The sequence below is a fragment of the Salmo salar genome, chromosome ssa20 (assembly GCF_905237065.1).
Source record: "Salmo salar chromosome ssa20, Ssal_v3.1, whole genome shotgun sequence".
Lineage (NCBI taxonomy): Eukaryota > Metazoa > Chordata > Actinopteri > Salmoniformes > Salmonidae > Salmo > Salmo salar.
This window is the reverse complement of record NC_059461.1, coordinates 54788489-54811780: the sequence shown is the minus strand read 5'-3', so window position 1 is coordinate 54811780 and position 23292 is coordinate 54788489. Positions and strand designations below refer to the sequence as shown.

At 44.8% G+C, this 23292-nt stretch overlaps 1 protein-coding gene across 1 annotated transcript in view; it reads left to right on the top strand.

Annotated features, from left to right (window-relative positions):
• The window catches only part of LOC106580815 (centrosomal protein of 164 kDa), a 32131-nt gene extending 8982 nt beyond the window's left edge, over positions 1-23149 (top strand). Inside the window, exons 16-25 of the mRNA XM_045703382.1 lie at positions 14208-14276; positions 14350-14609; positions 19425-19589; positions 19719-19917; positions 20081-20188; positions 21055-21169; positions 21410-21709; positions 21875-21947; positions 22040-22162; positions 22260-23149. Coding sequence (XP_045559338.1) covers positions 14208-14276; positions 14350-14609; positions 19425-19589; positions 19719-19917; positions 20081-20188; positions 21055-21169; positions 21410-21709; positions 21875-21947; positions 22040-22162; positions 22260-22356 — 1509 coding nt within the window. The 3' untranslated portion in view covers positions 22357-23149. The remainder of the gene's footprint in view (positions 1-14207; positions 14277-14349; positions 14610-19424; positions 19590-19718; positions 19918-20080; positions 20189-21054; positions 21170-21409; positions 21710-21874; positions 21948-22039; positions 22163-22259) is intronic.
• Positions 23150-23292: the final 143 nt, after the last annotated feature.

Below are 23292 nucleotides of genomic sequence, written 5' to 3'. Positions count from 1 at the left end.
TGGAATGAACTGTATGTGTGTGGTTGGGCACTATGGAATGAACTGTATGTGTGTGGTTGGGCACTATGGAATGGAATGAACTGTATGTGTGTGGTTGGGCACTATGGAATGGAATGAACTGTATGTGTGTGGTTGGGCACTATGGAATAGAATGAACTGTATGTGTGGTTGGGCACTATGGAATGAACTGTATGTGTGTGGTTGGGCACTATGGAATTAACTGTATGTGTGTGGTTGGGCACTATGGAATGGAATGAACTGTATGTGTGTGGTTGGGCACTATGGAATGGAATGAACTGTATGTGTGGTTGGGCACTATGGAATGAACTGTATGTGTGTGGTTGGGCACTATGGAATTAACTGTATGTGTGTGGTTGGGCACTATGGAATGAACTGTATGTGTGTGGTTGGGCACTATGGAATGGAATGAACTGTATGTGTGGTTGGGCACTATGGAATGGAATGAACTGTATGTGTGGTTGGGCACTATGGAATGAACTGTATGTGTGGTTGGGCACTATGGAATGAACTGTATGTGTGGTTGGGCACTATGGAATGAACTGTGTGTGGTTGGGCACTATGGAATGAACTGTATGTGTGGGGTTGGGCACTATGGAATGAACTGTATGTGTGGTTGGGCACTATGGAATGAACTGTATGTGTGGTTGGGCACTATGGAATGAACTGTATGTGTGGTTGGGCACTATGGAATGAACTGTATGTGTGTGGTTGGGCACTATGGAATGAACTGTATGTGTGTGGTTGGGCACTATGGAAGGAACTGTATGTGTGGTTGGGCACTATGGAATGAACTGTATGTGTGGTTGGGCACTATGGAATGGAATGAACTGTATGTGTGGTTGGGCACTATGGAATGGAATGAACTGTATGTGTGGTTGGGCACTATGGAATGAACTGTATGTGTGTGGTTGGGCACTATGGAATGAACTGTATGTGTGGTTGGGCACTATGGAATGAACTGTATGTGTGGTTGGGCACTATGGAATGAACTGTATGTGTGTGGTTGGGCACTATGGAATGAACTGTATGTGTGGTTGGGCACTATGGAATGAACTGTATGTGTGGTTGGGCACTATGGAATGAACTGTATGTGTGGGGTTGGGCACTATGGAATGAACTGTATGTGTGGTTGGGCACTATGGAATGAACTGTATGTGTGGTTGGGCACTATGGAATGAACTGTATGTGTGTGGTTGGGCACTATGGAATGAACTGTATGTGTGTGGTTGGGCACTATGGAATGAACTGTATGTGTGTGGTTGGGCACTATGGAATGGAATGAACTGTATGTGTGTGGTTGGGCACTATGGAATGGAATGAACTGTATGTGTGTGGTTGGGCACTATGGAATGGAATGAACTGTATGTGTGGTTGGGCACTATGGAATGAACTGTATGTGTGGTTGGGCACTATGGAATGAACTGTATGTGTGTGGTTGGGCACTATGGAATGAACTGTATGTGTGTGGTTGGGCACTATGGAATGAACTGTATGTGTGTGGTTGGGCACTATGGAATGGAATGAACTGTATGTGTGTGGTTGGGCACTATGGAATGGAATGAACTGTATGTGTGGTTGGGCACTATGGAATGAACTGTATGTGTGTGGTTGGGCACTATGGAATTAACTGTATGTGTGTGGTTGGGCACTATGGAATGGAATGAACTGTATGTGTGTGGTTGGGCACTATGGAATGGAATGAACTGTATGTGTGGTTGGGCACTATGGAATGAACTGTATGTGTGTGGTTGGGCACTATGGAATTAACTGTATGTGTGTGGTTGGGCACTATGGAATGAACTGTATGTGTGTGGTTGGGCACTATGGAATGGAATGAACTGTATGTGTGGTTGGGCACTATGGAATGGAATGAACTGTATGTGTGGTTGGGCACTATGGAATGAACTGTATGTGTGGTTGGGCACTATGGAATGAACTGTATGTGTGGTTGGGCACTATGGAATGAACTGTGTGTGGTTGGGCACTATGGAATGAACTGTATGTGTGGGGTTGGGCACTATGGAATGAACTGTATGTGTGGTTGGGCACTATGGAATGAACTGTATGTGTGGTTGGGCACTATGGAATGAACTGTATGTGTGTGGTTGGGCACTATGGAATGAACTGTATGTGTGTGGTTGGGCACTATGGAAGGAACTGTATGTGTGGTTGGGCACTATGGAATGAACTGTATGTGTGGTTGGGCACTATGGAATGAACTGTATGTGTGTGGTTGGGCACTATGGAATGAACTGTATGTGTGTGGTTGGGCACTATTGAATGAACTGTATGTGTGGTTGGGCACTATGGAATGAACTGTATGTGTGGTTGGGCACTATGGAATGAACTGTATGTGTGGTTGGGCACTATGGAATGAACTGTATGTGTGGTTGGGCACTATGGAATGAACTGTATGTGTGTGGTTGGGCACTATGGAATGAACTGTATGTGTGGTTGGGCACTATGGAATGAACTGTATGTGTGGTTGGGCACTATGGAATGGAATGAACTGTATGTGTGGTTGGGCACTATGGAATGGAATGAACTGTATGTGTGGTTGGGCACTATGGAATGAACTGTATGTGTGTGGTTGGGCACTATGGAATGAACTGTATGTGTGGTTGGGCACTATGGAATGAACTGTATGTGTGGTTGGGCACTATGGAATGAACTGTATGTGTGGGGTTGGGCACTATGGAATGAACTGTATGTGTGGTTGGGCACTATGGAATGAACTGTATGTGTGGTTGGGCACTATGGAATGAACTGTATGTGTGGTTGGGCACTATGGAATGAACTGTATGTGTGGTTGGGCACTATGGAATGAACTGTATGTGTGGTTGGGCACTATGGAATGAACTGTATGTGTGGTTGGGCAGTATGGAATGAACTGTATGTGTGGTTGGGCACTATGGAATGAACTGTATGTGTGTGGTTGGGCACTATGGAATGAACTGTATGTGTGGTTGGGCACTATGGAATGAACTGTATGTGTGGTTGGGCACTATGGAATGAACTGTATGTGTGTGGTTGGGCACTATGGAATGAACTGTATGTGTGTGGTTGGGCACTATGGAATGAACTGTATGTGTGTGGTTGGGCACTATGGAATGAACTGTATGTGTGGTTGGGCACTATGGAATGAACTGTATGTGTGGTTGGGCACTATGGAATGAACTGTATGTGTGGTTGGGCACTATGGAATGAACTGTATGTGTGTGGTTGGGCACTATGGAATGAACTGTATGTGTGGTTGGGCACTATGGAATGAACTGTATGTGTGGTTGGGCACTATGGAATGAACTGTATGTGTGGTTGGGCACTATGGAATGAACTGTATGTGTGTGGTTGGGCACTATGGAATGAACTGTATGTGTGTGGTTGGGCACTATGGAATGGAATGAACTGTATGTGTGTGGTTGGGCACTATGGAATGGAATGAACTGTATGTGTGTGGTTGGGCACTATGGAATAGAATGAACTGTATGTGTGGTTGGGCACTATGGAATGAACTGTATGTGTGTGGTTGGGCACTATGGAATTAACTGTATGTGTGTGGTTGGGCACTATGGAATGGAATGAACTGTATGTGTGTGGTTGGGCACTATGGAATGGAATGAACTGTATGTGTGGTTGGGCACTATGGAATGAACTGTATGTGTGTGGTTGGGCACTATGGAATTAACTGTATGTGTGTGGTTGGGCACTATGGAATGAACTGTATGTGTGTGGTTGGGCACTATGGAATGGAATGAACTGTATGTGTGGTTGGGCACTATGGAATGGAATGAACTGTATGTGTGGTTGGGCACTATGGAATGAACTGTATGTGTGGTTGGGCACTATGGAATGAACTGTATGTGTGGTTGGGCACTATGGAATGAACTGTGTGTGGTTGGGCACTATGGAATGAACTGTATGTGTGGGGTTGGGCACTATGGAATGAACTGTATGTGTGGTTGGGCACTATGGAATGAACTGTATGTGTGGTTGGGCACTATGGAATGAACTGTATGTGTGGTTGGGCACTATGGAATGAACTGTATGTGTGTGGTTGGGCACTATGGAATGAACTGTATGTGTGTGGTTGGGCACTATGGAAGGAACTGTATGTGTGGTTGGGCACTATGGAATGAACTGTATGTGTGGTTGGGCACTATGGAATGGAATGAACTGTATGTGTGGTTGGGCACTATGGAATGGAATGAACTGTATGTGTGGTTGGGCACTATGGAATGAACTGTATGTGTGTGGTTGGGCACTATGGAATGAACTGTATGTGTGGTTGGGCACTATGGAATGAACTGTATGTGTGGTTGGGCACTATGGAATGAACTGTATGTGTGTGGTTGGGCACTATGGAATGAACTGTATGTGTGGTTGGGCACTATGGAATGAACTGTATGTGTGGTTGGGCACTATGGAATGAACTGTATGTGTGGGGTTGGGCACTATGGAATGAACTGTATGTGTGGTTGGGCACTATGGAATGAACTGTATGTGTGGTTGGGCACTATGGAATGAACTGTATGTGTGTGGTTGGGCACTATGGAATGAACTGTATGTGTGTGGTTGGGCACTATGGAATGAACTGTATGTGTGTGGTTGGGCACTATGGAATGGAATGAACTGTATGTGTGTGGTTGGGCACTATGGAATGGAATGAACTGTATGTGTGTGGTTGGGCACTATGGAATGGAATGAACTGTATGTGTGGTTGGGCACTATGGAATGAACTGTATGTGTGGTTGGGCACTATGGAATGAACTGTATGTGTGTGGTTGGGCACTATGGAATGAACTGTATGTGTGTGGTTGGGCACTATGGAATGAACTGTATGTGTGTGGTTGGGCACTATGGAATGGAATGAACTGTATGTGTGTGGTTGGGCACTATGGAATGGAATGAACTGTATGTGTGGTTGGGCACTATGGAATGAACTGTATGTGTGTGGTTGGGCACTATGGAATTAACTGTATGTGTGTGGTTGGGCACTATGGAATGGAATGAACTGTATGTGTGTGGTTGGGCACTATGGAATGGAATGAACTGTATGTGTGGTTGGGCACTATGGAATGAACTGTATGTGTGTGGTTGGGCACTATGGAATTAACTGTATGTGTGTGGTTGGGCACTATGGAATGAACTGTATGTGTGTGGTTGGGCACTATGGAATGGAATGAACTGTATGTGTGGTTGGGCACTATGGAATGGAATGAACTGTATGTGTGGTTGGGCACTATGGAATGAACTGTATGTGTGGTTGGGCACTATGGAATGAACTGTATGTGTGGTTGGGCACTATGGAATGAACTGTGTGTGGTTGGGCACTATGGAATGAACTGTATGTGTGGGGTTGGGCACTATGGAATGAACTGTATGTGTGGTTGGGCACTATGGAATGAACTGTATGTGTGGTTGGGCACTATGGAATGAACTGTATGTGTGGTTGGGCACTATGGAATGAACTGTATGTGTGTGGTTGGGCACTATGGAATGAACTGTATGTGTGTGGTTGGGCACTATGGAAGGAACTGTATGTGTGGTTGGGCACTATGGAATGAACTGTATGTGTGGTTGGGCACTATGGAATGAACTGTATGTGTGTGGTTGGGCACTATGGAATGAACTGTATGTGTGTGGTTGGGCACTATGGAATGAACTGTATGTGTGTGGTTGGGCACTATGGAATGAACTGTATGTGTGGTTGGGCACTATGGAATGAACTGTATGTGTGGTTGGGCACTATGGAATGGAATGAACTGTATGTGTGGTTGGCACTATGGAATGGAATGAACTGTATGTGTGGTTGGGCACTATGGACTGAACTGTATGTGTGTGGTTGGGCACTATGGAATGAACTGTATGTGTGGTTGGGCACTATGGAATGAACTGTATGTGTGGTTGTGCACTATGGATTGAACTGTATGTGTGTGGTTGGGCACTATGGAATGAACTGTATGTGTGGTTGGGCACTATGGAATGAACTGTATGTGTGGGGTTGGGCACTATGGAATGAACTGTATGTGTGGTTGGGCACTATGGAATGAACTGTATGTGTGGTTGGGCACTATGGAATGAACTGTATGTGTGTGGTTGGGCACTATGGAATGAACTGTATGTGTGTGGTTGGGCACTATGGAATGAACTGTATGTGTGTGGTTGGGCACTATGGAATGGAATGAACTGTATGTGTGTGGTTGGGCACTATGGAATGGAATGAACTGTATGTGTGTGGTTGGGCACTATGGAATGGAATGAACTGTATGTGTGGTTGGGCACTATGGAATGAACTGTATGTGTGGTTGGGCACTATGGAATGAACTGTATGTGTGTGGTTGGGCACTATGGAATGAACTGTATGTGTGTGGTTGGGCACTATGGAATGAACTGTATGTGTGTGGTTGGGCACTATGGAATGGAATGAACTGTATGTGTGTGGTTGGGCACTATGGAATGGAATGAACTGTATGTGTGGTTGGGCACTATGGAATGAACTGTATGTGTGTGGTTGGGCACTATGGAATTAACTGTATGTGTGTGGTTGGGCACTATGGAATGGAATGAACTGTATGTGTGTGGTTGGGCACTATGGAATGGAATGAACTGTATGTGTGGTTGGGCACTATGGAATGAACTGTATGTGTGTGGTTGGGCACTATGGAATTAACTGTATGTGTGTGGTTGGGCACTATGGAATGAACTGTATGTGTGTGGTTGGGCACTATGGAATGGAATGAACTGTATGTGTGGTTGGGCACTATGGAATGGAATGAACTGTATGTGTGGTTGGGCACTATGGAATGAACTGTATGTGTGGTTGGGCACTATGGAATGAACTGTATGTGTGGTTGGGCACTATGGAATGAACTGTGTGTGGTTGGGCACTATGGAATGAACTGTATGTGTGGGGTTGGGCACTATGGAATGAACTGTATGTGTGGTTGGGCACTATGGAATGAACTGTATGTGTGGTTGGGCACTATGGAATGAACTGTATGTGTGGTTGGGCACTATGGAATGAACTGTATGTGTGTGGTTGGGCACTATGGAATGAACTGTATGTGTGTGGTTGGGCACTATGGAAGGAACTGTATGTGTGGTTGGGCACTATGGAATGAACTGTATGTGTGGTTGGGCACTATGGAATGAACTGTATGTGTGTGGTTGGGCACTATGGAATGAACTGTATGTGTGTGGTTGGGCACTATGGAATGAACTGTATGTGTGTGGTTGGGCACTATGGAATGAACTGTATGTGTGGTTGGGCACTATGGAATGAACTGTATGTGTGGTTGGGCACTATGGAATGGAATGAACTGTATGTGTGGTTGGCACTATGGAATGGAATGAACTGTATGTGTGGTTGGGCACTATGGAATGAACTGTATGTGTGTGGTTGGGCACTATGGAATGAACTGTATGTGTGGTTGGGCACTATGGAATGAACTGTATGTGTGGTTGGGCACTATGGAATGAACTGTATGTGTGTGGTTGGGCACTATGGAATGAACTGTATGTGTGGTTGGGCACTATGGAATGAACTGTATGTGTGGTTGGGCACTATGGAATGAACTGTATGTGTGGGGTTGGGCACTATGGAATGAACTGTATGTGTGGTTGGGCACTATGGAATGAACTGTATGTGTGGTTGGGCACTATGGAATGAACTGTATGTGTGTGGTTGGGCACTATGGAATGAACTGTATGTGTGTGGTTGGGCACTATGGAATGGAATGAACTGTATGTGTGTGGTTGGGCACTATGGAATGGAATGAACTGTATGTGTGGTTGGGCACTATGGAATGAACTGTATGTGTGTGGTTGGGCACTATGGAATTAACTGTATGTGTGTGGTTGGGCACTATGGAATGGAATGAACTGTATGTGTGTGGTTGGGCACTATGGAATGGAATGAACTGTATGTGTGGTTGGGCACTATGGAATGAACTGTATGTGTGTGGTTGGGCACTATGGAATTAACTGTATGTGTGTGGTTGGGCACTATGGAATGAACTGTATGTGTGTGGTTGGGCACTATGGAATGGAATGAACTGTATGTGTGGTTGGGCACTATGGAATGGAATGAACTGTATGTGTGGTTGGGCACTATGGAATGAACTGTATGTGTGGTTGGGCACTATGGAATGAACTGTATGTGTGTGGTTGGGCACTATGGAATGAACTGTATGTGTGGTTGGGCACTATGGAATGAACTGTATGTGTGGTTGGGCACTATGGAATGAACTGTATGTGTGTGGTTGGGCACTATGGAATGAACTGTATGTGTGGTTGGGCACTATGGAATGAACTGTATGTGTGGTTGGGCACTATGGAATGAACTGTATGTGTGTGGTTGGGCACTATGGAATGAACTGTATGTGTGGTTGGGCACTATGGAATGAACTGTATGTGTGGTTGGGCACTATGGAATGAACTGTATGTGTGGGGTTGGGCACTATGGAATGAACTGTATGTGTGGTTGGGCACTATGGAATGAACTGTATGTGTGGTTGGGCACTATGGAATGAACTGTATGTGTGTGGTTGGGCACTATGGAATGAACTGTATGTGTGTGGTTGGGCACTATGGAATGAACTGTATGTGTGTGGTTGGGCACTATGGAATGGAATGAACTGTATGTGTGTGGTTGGGCACTATGGAATGGAATGAACTGTATGTGTGTGGTTGGGCACTATGGAATGGAATGAACTGTATGTGTGGTTGGGCACTATGGAATGAACTGTATGTGTGGTTGGGCACTATGGAATGAACTGTATGTGTGTGGTTGGGCACTATGGAATGAACTGTATGTGTGTGGTTGGGCACTATGGAATGAACTGTATGTGTGTGGTTGGGCACTATGGAATGGAATGAACTGTATGTGTGTGGTTGGGCACTATGGAATGGAATGAACTGTATGTGTGGTTGGGCACTATGGAATGAACTGTATGTGTGTGGTTGGGCACTATGGAATTAACTGTATGTGTGTGGTTGGGCACTATGGAATGGAATGAACTGTATGTGTGTGGTTGGGCACTATGGAATGGAATGAACTGTATGTGTGGTTGGGCACTATGGAATGAACTGTATGTGTGTGGTTGGGCACTATGGAATTAACTGTATGTGTGTGGTTGGGCACTATGGAATGAACTGTATGTGTGTGGTTGGGCACTATGGAATGGAATGAACTGTATGTGTGGTTGGGCACTATGGAATGGAATGAACTGTATGTGTGGTTGGGCACTATGGAATGAACTGTATGTGTGGTTGGGCACTATGGAATGAACTGTATGTGTGGTTGGGCACTATGGAATGAACTGTGTGTGGTTGGGCACTATGGAATGAACTGTATGTGTGGGGTTGGGCACTATGGAATGAACTGTATGTGTGGTTGGGCACTATGGAATGAACTGTATGTGTGGTTGGGCACTATGGAATGAACTGTATGTGTGGTTGGGCACTATGGAATGAACTGTATGTGTGTGGTTGGGCACTATGGAATGAACTGTATGTGTGTGGTTGGGCACTATGGAAGGAACTGTATGTGTGGTTGGGCACTATGGAATGAACTGTATGTGTGGTTGGGCACTATGGAATGAACTGTATGTGTGTGGTTGGGCACTATGGAATGAACTGTATGTGTGTGGTTGGGCACTATGGAATGAACTGTATGTGTGTGGTTGGGCACTATGGAATGAACTGTATGTGTGGTTGGGCACTATGGAATGAACTGTATGTGTGGTTGGGCACTATGGAATGGAATGAACTGTATGTGTGGTTGGCACTATGGAATGGAATGAACTGTATGTGTGGTTGGGCACTATGGAATGAACTGTATGTGTGTGGTTGGGCACTATGGAATGAACTGTATGTGTGGTTGGGCACTATGGAATGAACTGTATGTGTGGTTGGGCACTATGGAATGAACTGTATGTGTGTGGTTGGGCACTATGGAATGAACTGTATGTGTGGTTGGGCACTATGGAATGAACTGTATGTGTGGTTGGGCACTATGGAATGAACTGTATGTGTGGGGTTGGGCACTATGGAATGAACTGTATGTGTGGTTGGGCACTATGGAATGAACTGTATGTGTGGTTGGGCACTATGGAATGAACTGTATGTGTGTGGTTGGGCACTATGGAATGAACTGTATGTGTGTGGTTGGGCACTATGGAATGGAATGAACTGTATGTGTGTGGTTGGGCACTATGGAATGGAATGAACTGTATGTGTGGTTGGGCACTATGGAATGAACTGTATGTGTGTGGTTGGGCACTATGGAATTAACTGTATGTGTGTGGTTGGGCACTATGGAATGGAATGAACTGTATGTGTGTGGTTGGGCACTATGGAATGGAATGAACTGTATGTGTGGTTGGGCACTATGGAATGAACTGTATGTGTGTGGTTGGGCACTATGGAATTAACTGTATGTGTGTGGTTGGGCACTATGGAATGAACTGTATGTGTGTGGTTGGGCACTATGGAATGGAATGAACTGTATGTGTGGTTGGGCACTATGGAATGGAATGAACTGTATGTGTGGTTGGGCACTATGGAATGAACTGTATGTGTGGTTGGGCACTATGGAATGAACTGTATGTGTGGTTGGGCACTATGGAATGAACTGTGTGTGGTTGGGCACTATGGAATGAACTGTATGTGTGGGGTTGGGCACTATGGAATGAACTGTATGTGTGGTTGGGCACTATGGAATGAACTGTATGTGTGGTTGGGCACTATGGAATGAACTGTATGTGTGGTTGGGCACTATGGAATGAACTGTATGTGTGTGGTTGGGCACTATGGAATGAACTGTATGTGTGTGGTTGGGCACTATGGAAGGAACTGTATGTGTGGTTGGGCACTATGGAATGAACTGTATGTGTGGTTGGGCACTATGGAATGAACTGTATGTGTGTGGTTGGGCACTATGGAATGAACTGTATGTGTGTGGTTGGGCACTATGGAATGAACTGTATGTGTGTGGTTGGGCACTATGGAATGAACTGTATGTGTGGTTGGGCACTATGGAATGAACTGTATGTGTGGTTGGGCACTATGGAATGGAATGAACTGTATGTGTGGTTGGCACTATGGAATGGAATGAACTGTATGTGTGGTTGGGCACTATGGAATGAACTGTATGTGTGTGGTTGGGCACTATGGAATGAACTGTATGTGTGGTTGGGCACTATGGAATGAACTGTATGTGTGGTTGGGCACTATGGAATGAACTGTATGTGTGTGGTTGGGCACTATGGAATGAACTGTATGTGTGGTTGGGCACTATGGAATGAACTGTATGTGTGGTTGGGCACTATGGAATGAACTGTATGTGTGGGGTTGGGCACTATGGAATGAACTGTATGTGTGGTTGGGCACTATGGAATGAACTGTATGTGTGGTTGGGCACTATGGAATGAACTGTATGTGTGTGGTTGGGCACTATGGAATGAACTGTATGTGTGTGGTTGGGCACTATGGAATGAACTGTATGTGTGTGGTTGGGCACTATGGAATGGAATGAACTGTATGTGTGTGGTTGGGCACTATGGAATGGAATGAACTGTATGTGTGTGGTTGGGCACTATGGAATGGAATGAACTGTATGTGTGGTTGGGCACTATGGAATGAACTGTATGTGTGTGGTTGGGCACTATGGAATGAACTGTATGTGTGTGGTTGGGCACTATGGAATGAACTGTATGTGTGTGGTTGGGCACTATGGAATGGAATGAACTGTATGTGTGTGGTTGGGCACTATGGAATGGAATGAACTGTATGTGTGGTTGGGCACTATGGAATGAACTGTATGTGTGTGGTTGGGCACTATGGAATTAACTGTATGTGTGTGGTTGGGCACTATGGAATGGAATGAACTGTATGTGTGTGGTTGGGCACTATGGAATGGAATGAACTGTATGTGTGGTTGGGCACTATGGAATGAACTGTATGTGTGTGGTTGGGCACTATGGAATTAACTGTATGTGTGTGGTTGGGCACTATGGAATGAACTGTATGTGTGTGGTTGGGCACTATGGAATGGAATGAACTGTATGTGTGGTTGGGCACTATGGAATGGAATGAACTGTATGTGTGGTTGGGCACTATGGAATGAACTGTATGTGTGGTTGGGCACTATGGAATGAACTGTATGTGTGGTTGGGCACTATGGAATGAACTGTGTGTGGTTGGGCACTATGGAATGAACTGTATGTGTGGGGTTGGGCACTATGGAATGAACTGTATGTGTGGTTGGGCACTATGGAATGAACTGTATGTGTGGTTGGGCACTATGGAATGAACTGTATGTGTGGTTGGGCACTATGGAATGAACTGTATGTGTGTGGTTGGGCACTATGGAATGAACTGTATGTGTGTGGTTGGGCACTATGGAATGAACTGTATGTGTGGTTGGGCACTATGGAATGAACTGTATGTGTGGTTGGGCACTATGGAATGAACTGTATGTGTGTGGTTGGGCACTATGGAATGAACTGTATGTGTGTGGTTGGGCACTATGGAATGAACTGTATGTGTGTGGTTGGGCACTATGGAATGAACTGTATGTGTGGTTGGGCACTATGGAATGAACTGTATGTGTGGTTGGGCACTATGGAATGGAATGAACTGTATGTGTGGTTGGCACTATGGAATGGAATGAACTGTATGTGTGGTTGGGCACTATGGAATGAACTGTATGTGTGTGGTTGGGCACTATGGAATGAACTGTATGTGTGGTTGGGCACTATGGAATGAACTGTATGTGTGGTTGGGCACTATGGAATGAACTGTATGTGTGTGGTTGGGCACTATGGAATGAACTGTATGTGTGGTTGGGCACTATGGAATGAACTGTATGTGTGGTTGGGCACTATGGAATGAACTGTATGTGTGGGGTTGGGCACTATGGAATGAACTGTATGTGTGGTTGGGCACTATGGAATGAACTGTATGTGTGGTTGGGCACTATGGAATGAACTGTATGTGTGTGGTTGGGCACTATGGAATGAACTGTATGTGTGTGGTTGGGCACTATGGAATGAACTGTATGTGTGTGGTTGGGCACTATGGAATGGAATGAACTGTTTGTGTGTGGTTGGCCACTATGGAATGGAATGAACTGTATGTGTGTGGTTGGGCACTATGGAATGGAATGAACTGTATGTGCGGTTGGGCACTATGGAATGAACTGTATGTGTGTGGTTGGGCACTATGGAATTAACTGTATGTGTGTGGTTGGGCACTATGGAATGGAATGAACTGTATGTGTGTGGTTGGGCACTATGGAATGGAATGAACTGTATGTGTGGTTGGGCACTATGGAATGAACTGTATGTGTGTGGTTGGGCACTATGGAATTAACTGTATGTGTGTGGTTGGGCACTATGGAATGAACTGTATGTGTGTGGTTGGGCACTATGGAATGGAATGAACTGTATGTGTGGTTGGGCACTATGGAATGGAATGAACTGTATGTGTGGTTGGGCACTATGGAATGGAATGAACTGTATGTGTGTGGTTGGGCACTATGGAATGGAATGAACTGTATGTGTGTGGTTGGGCACTATGGAATGAACTGTATGTGTGGTTGGGCACTATGGAATGAACTGTATGTGTGTGGTTGGGCACTATGGAATGAACTGTATGTGTGGTTGGGCACTATGGAATGAACTGTATGTGTGGTTGGGCACTATGGAATGAACTGTATGTGTGGGGTTGGGCACTATGGAATGAACTGTATGTGTGGTTGGGCACTATGGAATGAACTGTATGTGTGGTTGGGCACTATGGAATGAACTGTATGTGTTTGGTTGGGCACTATGGAATGAACTGTATGTGTGTGGTTGGGCACTATGGAATGGAATGAACTGTATGTGTGTGGTTGGGCACTATGGAATGGAATGAACTGTATGTGTGGTTGGGCACTATGGAATGAACTGTATGTGTGTGGTTGGGCACTATGGAATTAACTGTATGTGTGTGGTTGGGCACTATGGAATGAACTGTATGTGTGGTTGGGCACTATGGAATGGAATGAACTGTATGTGTGTGGTTGGGCACTATGGAATGGAATGAACTGTATGTGTGTGGTTGGGCACTATGGAATGGAATGAACTGTATGTGTGTGGTTGGGCACTGTTGATTAAAGGACATACACGTTTGGCACTTTTCAGGCAGCGAATTTGAAGAAGAGGCGGCAGCAGCTTGGGGATGAAGAGGATGAGATAGACAGAGGAATAGAGGTGAGGATTCATCATCATCGTCATCACCTCTGTCTTCGTCATGCTGTAGATTTTAAGCCTGTGATGTTTTCAGGCTCTGCCTGGAGTCATGCAGGAGAGAGATGGACTGAGAGAGGATCTGGAGAGGGTGGAAGGACAGAGGGACAGGGCGAGGCAGGAGGCGGAGAGAGCGAGGGAGGAGAGGACCAAAGTGAGAGACGAGTTGGAGAGAATTAGGGAGGAGAGGGACAAAGCGAAGGAGGAGAGCAGGAGGATGAAGGAGGAGCGGGACCGGCTGGAGAGCAAGGTGGAGCTGCTGCAGGAGCGCTGTGATCAGCTGTGCCGCAGAGTCAGGTACACACACACACACACACACACACACACACACACACACACACACACACACACACACACACACACACACACACCTCTGGCCTGTTAGTTGGTGTCAACCTCCGTTCACTCCTGTTTCATTGTCAACTTGCAGCTGACAGTAGCATGTCTTTCAGACTTAGTGGGAGACTTCATGTCAAGCTTGCCAGACTACTGAGCTATTTGTCAAGCGGTTGATCTAGTCATCAAATCAAATTGCATTAGTCACATGCGCCGAATACAACAGGTGTAGACCTTTCAGTGAAATGCTTACTTACAAGCCCCTAACCAACAATGCAGTTCCAAAAATATTAATAAAAATAAGAAATTAAAGGAACAAGTAATTACAGAGCAGCAGTAAAATAACAATAGAGAGACAGGGGGGTCCCGGTACAGAGTCAATGTGCGGGGGCACCGGTTAATCGAGGTAATATGTACATGTAGGTAGAGTTATTAAAGTTACTATGCATAGATAATAACAGAGTAGCAGCGAGGGTGGGGGGCCAATGCAAATAGTCTGAGTAGCCATTTGATTAGATGTTCAGGAGTCTTATGGCTTGGGGGTAGAAGCTGTTTAGAAGCCTCTTGGACCTAGACTTGTTGCTCCGGTACCGCTTGCCGTGCGGTAGCAGAGAGAACAGTCTATGACTAGGGTGGCTGGAGTCTTTGACACTTTTTAGGGTCTTCCTCTGACACCGCCTGGTATAGAGGTCCTGGATGGCAGGAAGCTTGGCCCCAGTGCTGTACTGGTCCGTACACACTACCCTCTGTAGTGCCTTACGGTCGGAGGCCGAGCAGTTGCCATACCTGGCAGTGATGCAACCAGTCAGGATGCTCTCGATGGTGCAGCTGTAAAACCTTTTGAGGATCTGAGGACCCATGCCAAATCTTTTCAGTCTCCTGAGGTTTTGTTGTGCCCTCTTCACAAATGTCTTAGTGTGTTTGGACCATGTTAGTTTGTTGGTGATGTGGACACCAAGGAACTTGAAGCTCTCAACCTGCTCCATGACAGCCCTGTCGATGAGAAAGGGGGCGTGCTTGGTCCTCCTTTTCCTGTAGTCCACAATCATCTCCTTTGTCTTGATCCCGTTGAGGGAGAGGTTGTTGTCCTGGCACCACATGGCCAGGTCACTGACCTCCTCCCTATAGGCTGTCTCATCATTGTCGGTGATCAGGCCTACCACTGTTGTGTCATCGGCAAACTTAATGATGGTGTTGGTGTCGTGCCTGGCCGTGCAGTCATGAGTGAACAGGGAGTACAGGAGGGGACTGAGCACGCACCCCTGAGGGGCCCCTGTGTTGAGGATCAGTGTGGTGGGTGTTGTTACCCACCTTTGTGTTGTTACCCACCCCTACACTTACCACCTGGGGGCGGCCCGTCATGAAGTCCAGGATCCAGTTGCAGAGGGAGGTGTTTAGTCCCAGGTAGAGGTTGACCGATTAATTAGGTCCGATTTCAAGTTTTCATAACAATCTGTAATCGGCATTTTTGGACACCGATTACATTGCATTCCACGAGGAAACTGTGTGGCAGGCTGACCACCTGTTACGCGAGTGCAGCAAGGAGCCAAGGTAAGTTGCTAGTTAGCATTAAACATATCTTATAAAAAAACAATCAATCTTCACATAATCACTAGTTAACTACACATGGTTGATGATATTACTAGGTTAACTAGCTTGTCCTGCGTTGCATATAATCAATGCGGTGCATGTTAATTTATCATCGGTGAAATCATCGCCAAATCGGTGATGATTTAACAAAAGCACAATCGTTGCACGAATGTACAGTTGAAGTCGGAAGTTTACATACACCTTAGCCAAATACATTTAAACTCAGTTTTTCACAATTCCTGACATTTAATCCTAGTAAAAATTCCCTGCCTTCATTTTAAGAATGTGAAACATCAGAATAATAGTTGAGAGAATTATTTATTTCATCACATTCCCAGTGGGTCAGAAGTCTACATACACTCAATTAGTATTTGGTAGCATTGCCTTTTAAATTGTTTAACTTTGGTCAAACGTTTTGGGTAACCTTCTACAAGCTTCCCACAATAAGTTGGGTGAATTTTGGCCCATTCTTCCTGACAGAGCTGGTGTAACTGAGTCAGTTTGTAGGCCTCCTTGCTCACACACGCTTTTTTAGTTCTGCCCACAACTTTTCTATAGGATTGAGGTTAGGGCTTTGTGATGGCCACACCAATACCTTGATTTTGTTGTCCTTAAGCCATTTTGCCACAACTTTGGAAGCATGCTTGGGGTCATTATCCATTTGGAAGACCCATTTGCAACCAAGCTTTAACTTCCTGACTGATGTCTTGAGATGTTGCTTCAATATATCCACATAATTTTCCATCCTCATGATGCCATCTATTTTGTGAAGTGCACCACTCTCTCCTGCAGCAAAGCACCCCCACAACATGATGCTGCCACCCCCATGCTTCACGGTTGAGATGGTGTTCTTCGGCTTGCAAGCCTCCCCCTTTTTCCTCCAAACATAACGATGGTCATTATGGCAAAACAGTTCTATTTTTGTTTCATCAGACCAGAGTACATTTGTCCAAGAAGTACAATCTTTGTCCCCATTTGCAGTTGCAAAACTTAGTCTGGCTTTTTTATGGCCGTTTTGGACCAGTGGCTTCTTCCTTGCTGAGCAACCTTTCAGGTTATGTCGATATAGGACTTGTTTTACTGTGGATATAGATACTTTTGTACCTGTTTCCTCCAGCATCTTCACAAGGTCCGTTGCTGTTGTTCTGGGATTGATTTGCACTTTTCGCACCGAAGTACGTTCATCTCTAGGAGACAGAATGCGTCTCCTTCCTGAGTGGTATGACAGCTGCGTGGTCCCATGGTGTTTATACTTGCGTACTATTGTTTGTACAGATGAACGTGGTACCTTCAGGCATTTGGAAATTGCTTCCAAGGATGAACCAGACTTGTGGAGGTCTATCATTTTTTTTCTGTCTTGGCTGATTTCTTTTGATTTTCCCATTATTTCAAGCAAAGAGGCACTGAGTTTGAAGGTAGGCCTTGAAATACATCCACAGGTTCACCTCCAATTGACTCAAATTATGCCAATTAGCCTATCAGAAGCTTCTAAAGTCATGTCATCGTTTTCTGGAATTTTCCAAGCTGTTTAAAGGCAGTCAACTTTGTGCATGTAAACTTCTGACCCACTGGACTTGTGATACAGTGAATTTTAAGTGAAATAATCTGTCTGTAAACATTTGTTTGAAAAATGACTCGTGTCATGCACAAAGTAGATGTCCTAACCGACTTTCCAAAACTATAGTTTGTTGACAAGAAATTTGTGGAGTGGTTGAAAAACGAGTTTTAATGACTCCAACCTAAGTGTATGTAAACTTCCGACTTCAACTGTACCTAACAATAAACATCCATGCCTTTCTTAAAATCAATACACAGAAGTTTTTTTTTTAAAACCTGCATATTTAGTTAAAAGAAATTCATGTTAGCAGGCAATGTTAACTAGGGAAATTGTGTCATTTCTCTTGCGTTCATTGCATGCAGAGTCAGGGTATATGCAACATTTTGGGCTGCCTGGCTCGTTGCGAAAACTAATTTGCCAGAAGTTTACGTAATTATGACATGACATTGAAGGTTGTGCAATGTAACAGAAATATTTAGACTTAGGGTTGTCACCTGTTAGATAAAATACGGAACGGTTCCGTATTTCACTGAAAGAATAAACATTTTGTTTTCAAAATGATAGTTTCCAGATTTGACTATATTAATGACCAAAGGCTCGTATGTCTGTGTTTTTTATAATTAAGTTTATGATTTGATATTTGATAGAGCAGTCTGACTGTGCGGTGGTAGGCAGCAGCAGGCTCGTAAGCATTCATTCACACTTTACTGCGTTTGCCAGCCGCTCTTAGAGATGCTTGATGCACAGCGCTGTTTATGACTTCAAGCCTATCAACTCCCTAGATTAGGCTGGCAATACTAAAGTGCCTATTAGAACATCGAATAGTCAAAGCTATATGGTATACAAATGGTATAGAGAGAAATAGTCAACGCGTCATAATTCCTATAATAACTACAACCTAAAACTTCTTAACTGGGAATATTGAATAACTGGGAATATTGAACCACCAGCGTTCATATGTTCTGAGCAAGGAACTTAAACGTTAGCTTTTTTACATGCATATATTGCACTTTTACTTTCTTCTCCAACACTGTGTTTTTGCATTATTTAAACCAAATTGAGCATGTTTCATTATTTATTTGAGACTAAATAGATTTTATTTATGTATTATATTAAGTTAAAATAAAAGTGTTAATTCAGTATTGTTGTAATTGTCATTATTACATATATACAACTAAATCGGCCGATTTAATCGGTATCAGCTTTTTTTGGTCCTCCAATAATCTGTATCGGCGTTGAAAAATCATAATCGGTCGACCTCTACTTCCAGGGTCCTTAGCTTATTGATGAGCTTTGAGGTGGTGTTGAATACTGAGCTGTAGTCAATGAATAGCATTCTTACAAAGGTGTTCCTTTTGTCCAGATGGGAAAGGGCAGTGTTTAGTGCAATAGAGATTGCATCATCTGTGGATCTGTTGGGGCGGTATGCAAATTGGAGTGAGTCTAGGGTTTCTGGGACAATGGTGATGAGGTGAGCCATGACCATCCTTTTCGAAGCACTTCATGGCTACAGACGTGATTGCTACGAGTCGGTGGTCATTTAGGCAGGTCACCTTAGTCATACTAAAGGTTCAATGTTATTTCAATGCCAGTACTATTTCAGTTACTAACATATGATTTTATTGCAGTGATCTGGAGCAGAGTGAGATCAAGAGGCCTACTACTAGACTGGACCGAACAGAAGAGGAGGAGGAGAGGAAGGAGGAGAAGGATAGCGAGGCACTGCCCTCTACTTCTGGACGGGAGAAAGTGCTGCATGTGGAAGATCTGAAAGAACCTCCTGTCTTGGACGAGTATGTGTGTGTGTGTGTGTGTGTGTGTGTGTGTGTGTGAGAGCATGCATGTTGCACCCTTCTATCCTGACTAACTTCTATATGTGTGTGTGTGCCTGTGTGTGTCTCTCTCTCTCTTCCCTCTCCCAGCTTGCGTCAGTATATCTCCTCTGAGGGGCTGTCCCTGCAGAAAGCCCGGCGCTTCCTGGAGAGGGAGAGTGGTCGTCTGAGTGAGAGACAGGCAGCGCTGCAGGCAGCTCAGGCCCAGTCCAGCTCCTCTCAGTACCCCAACACAACCAGCCACGCCCAGGCCACACAGGAGATGTACAGGAACCTGCAGCAGGTACATGTAAGTGTGACTCCCTTCCTTATCCCTTATAGACTCCTACACTCGGCCCTAGTGCCCTTATGTTGAACATTCATGAAGTGAGAGAGTATGCATGACCTCCGTATGTAACTGTCCCTGGATCATCTTTCTCTCTCTCTTTCCCGTTTCCTCTTTTCTTCCTCAGGAGGCCAGTGACGTGGAAGAGTTGAGGGTGACTGTGCAGAGGGGGAACTCGCTGCTACGCAGGAAGGAGGAGAGACTGCAACAGCTAGAGAGCTCCGTAGCTGAAGAGGTGCATATACCACAGATCCTGCCCCCTGTACACCACCTGTACTACATACCATGCCCATAACGTTAGACATACTGGAATAGCTAATAAACACACTATACACTGAGTGGACAAAACATTAAGAACACCTGCTCTTTCCATGACATAAACTGACCAAGTGAATCCAGGTAAAAGCTATGATCCCTTATTGATGTCAACTGTTAAATCCACTTCAATCAGTGTAGATGAAGGGGAGGAGGCAGGTTAAAGAAGGATTTTTAAGCCTTTAGACAATTGAGACATGGATTGTGTATGTGTGTCATTCAGGGGGTGAATGGGCAAGACAAATATTTAGGTGCCTTTGAACAGGGTGTGGTAGTAGGGGCCGGGCGCACCGGTTTGAGTCTGCCAAGAACTGTATTTTTCACACTCAACAATTTCCCGTGTGTATCAAGAATGGTCCACCACCCAAAGGACATCCCGCCAACTTGACACAACTGTGGCAAGCATTGGAGTCAACATGGGCCAGCATCCCTGTGAAACATTTTCCATGCCCTGAGGAATTGAGGCTGTTCTGAGGGCAAAAGCTGGTGCAACTCAATATTAGGAAGGTGTTCCTAATGTTTTGTAACACTCACTGTATGTATCCTTTTACATTTTTTTGCGTAACATTTTGTTCATTTAGCAGACACTCCTTTCCAGAGAAACTTAGTCAGTGCATTCAACTTAAGGTAGTTAGGTAAGACAATCGCATGCCACAGTCATTGTAAGTAAAACTTTCCTCAATTAAGCAATGATCAGCTAAATCAATGATAGTAAGAGAAAACAAGTGTTAGCGTTAGAGGCAAGTACAAAATAGTTCGTTTTTTCTCTTGCTTTATCTTGCCCAGGTCTCCCCTCATCACTACTATGATGACCAGGACAGACTGGCGGCTGACAGGAAGGTGGCCTTTGATGTGACTGAATCAGATATGAGCAGCGTCAGCAATGGCCTTGATGGCCCCGGTGAGAGAGACAGACATACTGGAATATTCATTCCTTACACACGCATAGCAGGCCTGTACTCCTCCTCTGCCAAATGATCATACTCTCTCTCCCACTTTATCATTCCTCCTTTTTTTACCCTTTCGCCCACTCCTTCCTCTCTTTCACACCTCATCCCTTGCTTTTTCCCTTTTCATGTTTTCTGACATTGCCTCCCTTTCTCTCTTGTGCTGTCTTTCCCTCTCTATCTCTCCTCTCCAGGTGGGGACCCCACAGTGCCAGCTAAGGTGCAGCACTTAGCCGAGTCGCTCCAGCACATCTCTGGCCAGCTCAACACAGTCCTGGGGGCCCTGGGCTCCCTGACCCAACGCCAGACCCCTTACCAGCCTCTCCCCCTACCCCTGCCCCTCTCCCAGCCCCGAACCCCCACCTCAATGCCTTTTTCACAGCTCTCCATGCCTCTGTCTGGGCCCTCCTGGGCGTGGGCCCCTCACAGCACCTCCATCCAGCCACGGGGTTCTGAGGACCTGCTTAACAGCCGCTGGGCCAAGCTCTTCCCTGGTACATCTCAACCAAAGAGATTCAATATCATATATGTTATATTAAATATGCGTTCTATTTAATTATGTGGTCTGAAGAACTCTGTTCAGTGTAGTTTCAGGTAGGGTGAGTTGTTAGTTTATTGGTTTAACAAGACTTCACTTCTCTTTGTCCCTTCTTCCCTAGGGGCTCCTATTGAGTCCATAACCACCAGTTCCTTGAGGACGCATGCGCTTTATTCAGGGTACAGTCCTGCAAGGTAAATATGAAAATGATTTGTTATAACCGTCGCTCATCCCTTTCACAGTAGTCGGTCTTGTTGAATGAAGGTACTAAAGAAATGTGTGTTAGTGAGCAGGCTCGTAGTCTGTCCTCCATGCAGCCTAAGGCAGTGGAGATGGATGGCCAGAGGCTACAGGGTCTGATTGACGGCAACAAGAGATGGCTGGAGACACGCAGGAAAGACCCCAGTGTGTATCCTTCTGTAAAAATGCTCACACATTACCACATTGCACAACTTATAATGGAGCTTGGTTCAGTCTTGTAAATGTCCTTAACAGGTTTTCATCAGACCTCTGTTCACGCGTTATCGGACCCCCCCAACTATGAGTGGACTGGTCCAGCTGAGCCTGGATGACAACAACCAGATTAAAGTGTACCATTACTAAAGGGGGGTGGGTGAAGTTACATACGGAGCAAGGATCAACACAAGCAGATAAAGATGTACTGTTACTGAAAAAGGGCTAAGGATAGGGGTGGGTTTTTAAAATTAACTTTGAGTAATGCAGGGATCCCTCTAGCTCTGGTCCAGGGAGTTACTATAGGAACCCCCTCGACTATGTGTGGACCAAAGGAACGCCCTGGACCAGAGCTAGGATTCCTCTACAACCAGATTTACATATCAGATTTCTGTAAGAAATATTTTTAAGACGTCTGTCCTCTGGTGAACTTCGGTTTAGCTGTGATTGTGTTACAGAAGAGTGAGGGGACACGGGACCGTTTCAGTGGACTGTGATTTTATTCCATTGGCATACAAGGGTGAATAGCTTGGGAGTATGGAGACAATAGTCCCGTTGTCAACAAATCAGTTTATTTCCCAATTTTTTGGCCTCTAGCTATTTAAATGTTTCAAAAGCAGATTGCATCGCTGTTACATAAACAATAGGTGCTTCACTTTATTAGGAGAGACATCTTGAGGTTGGAGTGAGATACTGTTGATAAGTGACTAAAAATCATTGTCGTGGTATCAGGTTGTATAAGAGATGTATCACTCATTCCACTGTATGAGATGTTCAAGCCATACCATAACCACAAGGGCAAGACAATGACTTGTGAGGGATTCACAGTCTTTATGAAATTCTGGTAAGAGGGACTCTCTTCCAGTGTGTTTTACTGTGCAGATAGACATGTGAGGATTTTACCATATTTTTATAATAAATGTAAAGTGGTGTATATTCATAATGCCAATGTCAAGCTTTCATTCTTTTTCATGATTCAGTATTTCATTTGTCTACATTAAAAAGTAATCACCAGGGTTGTATTCATTGGGACACCCAACAGAAAGGGTTGTAACGTTTTGCAACTAAAATTTGAATTTCTTGGAC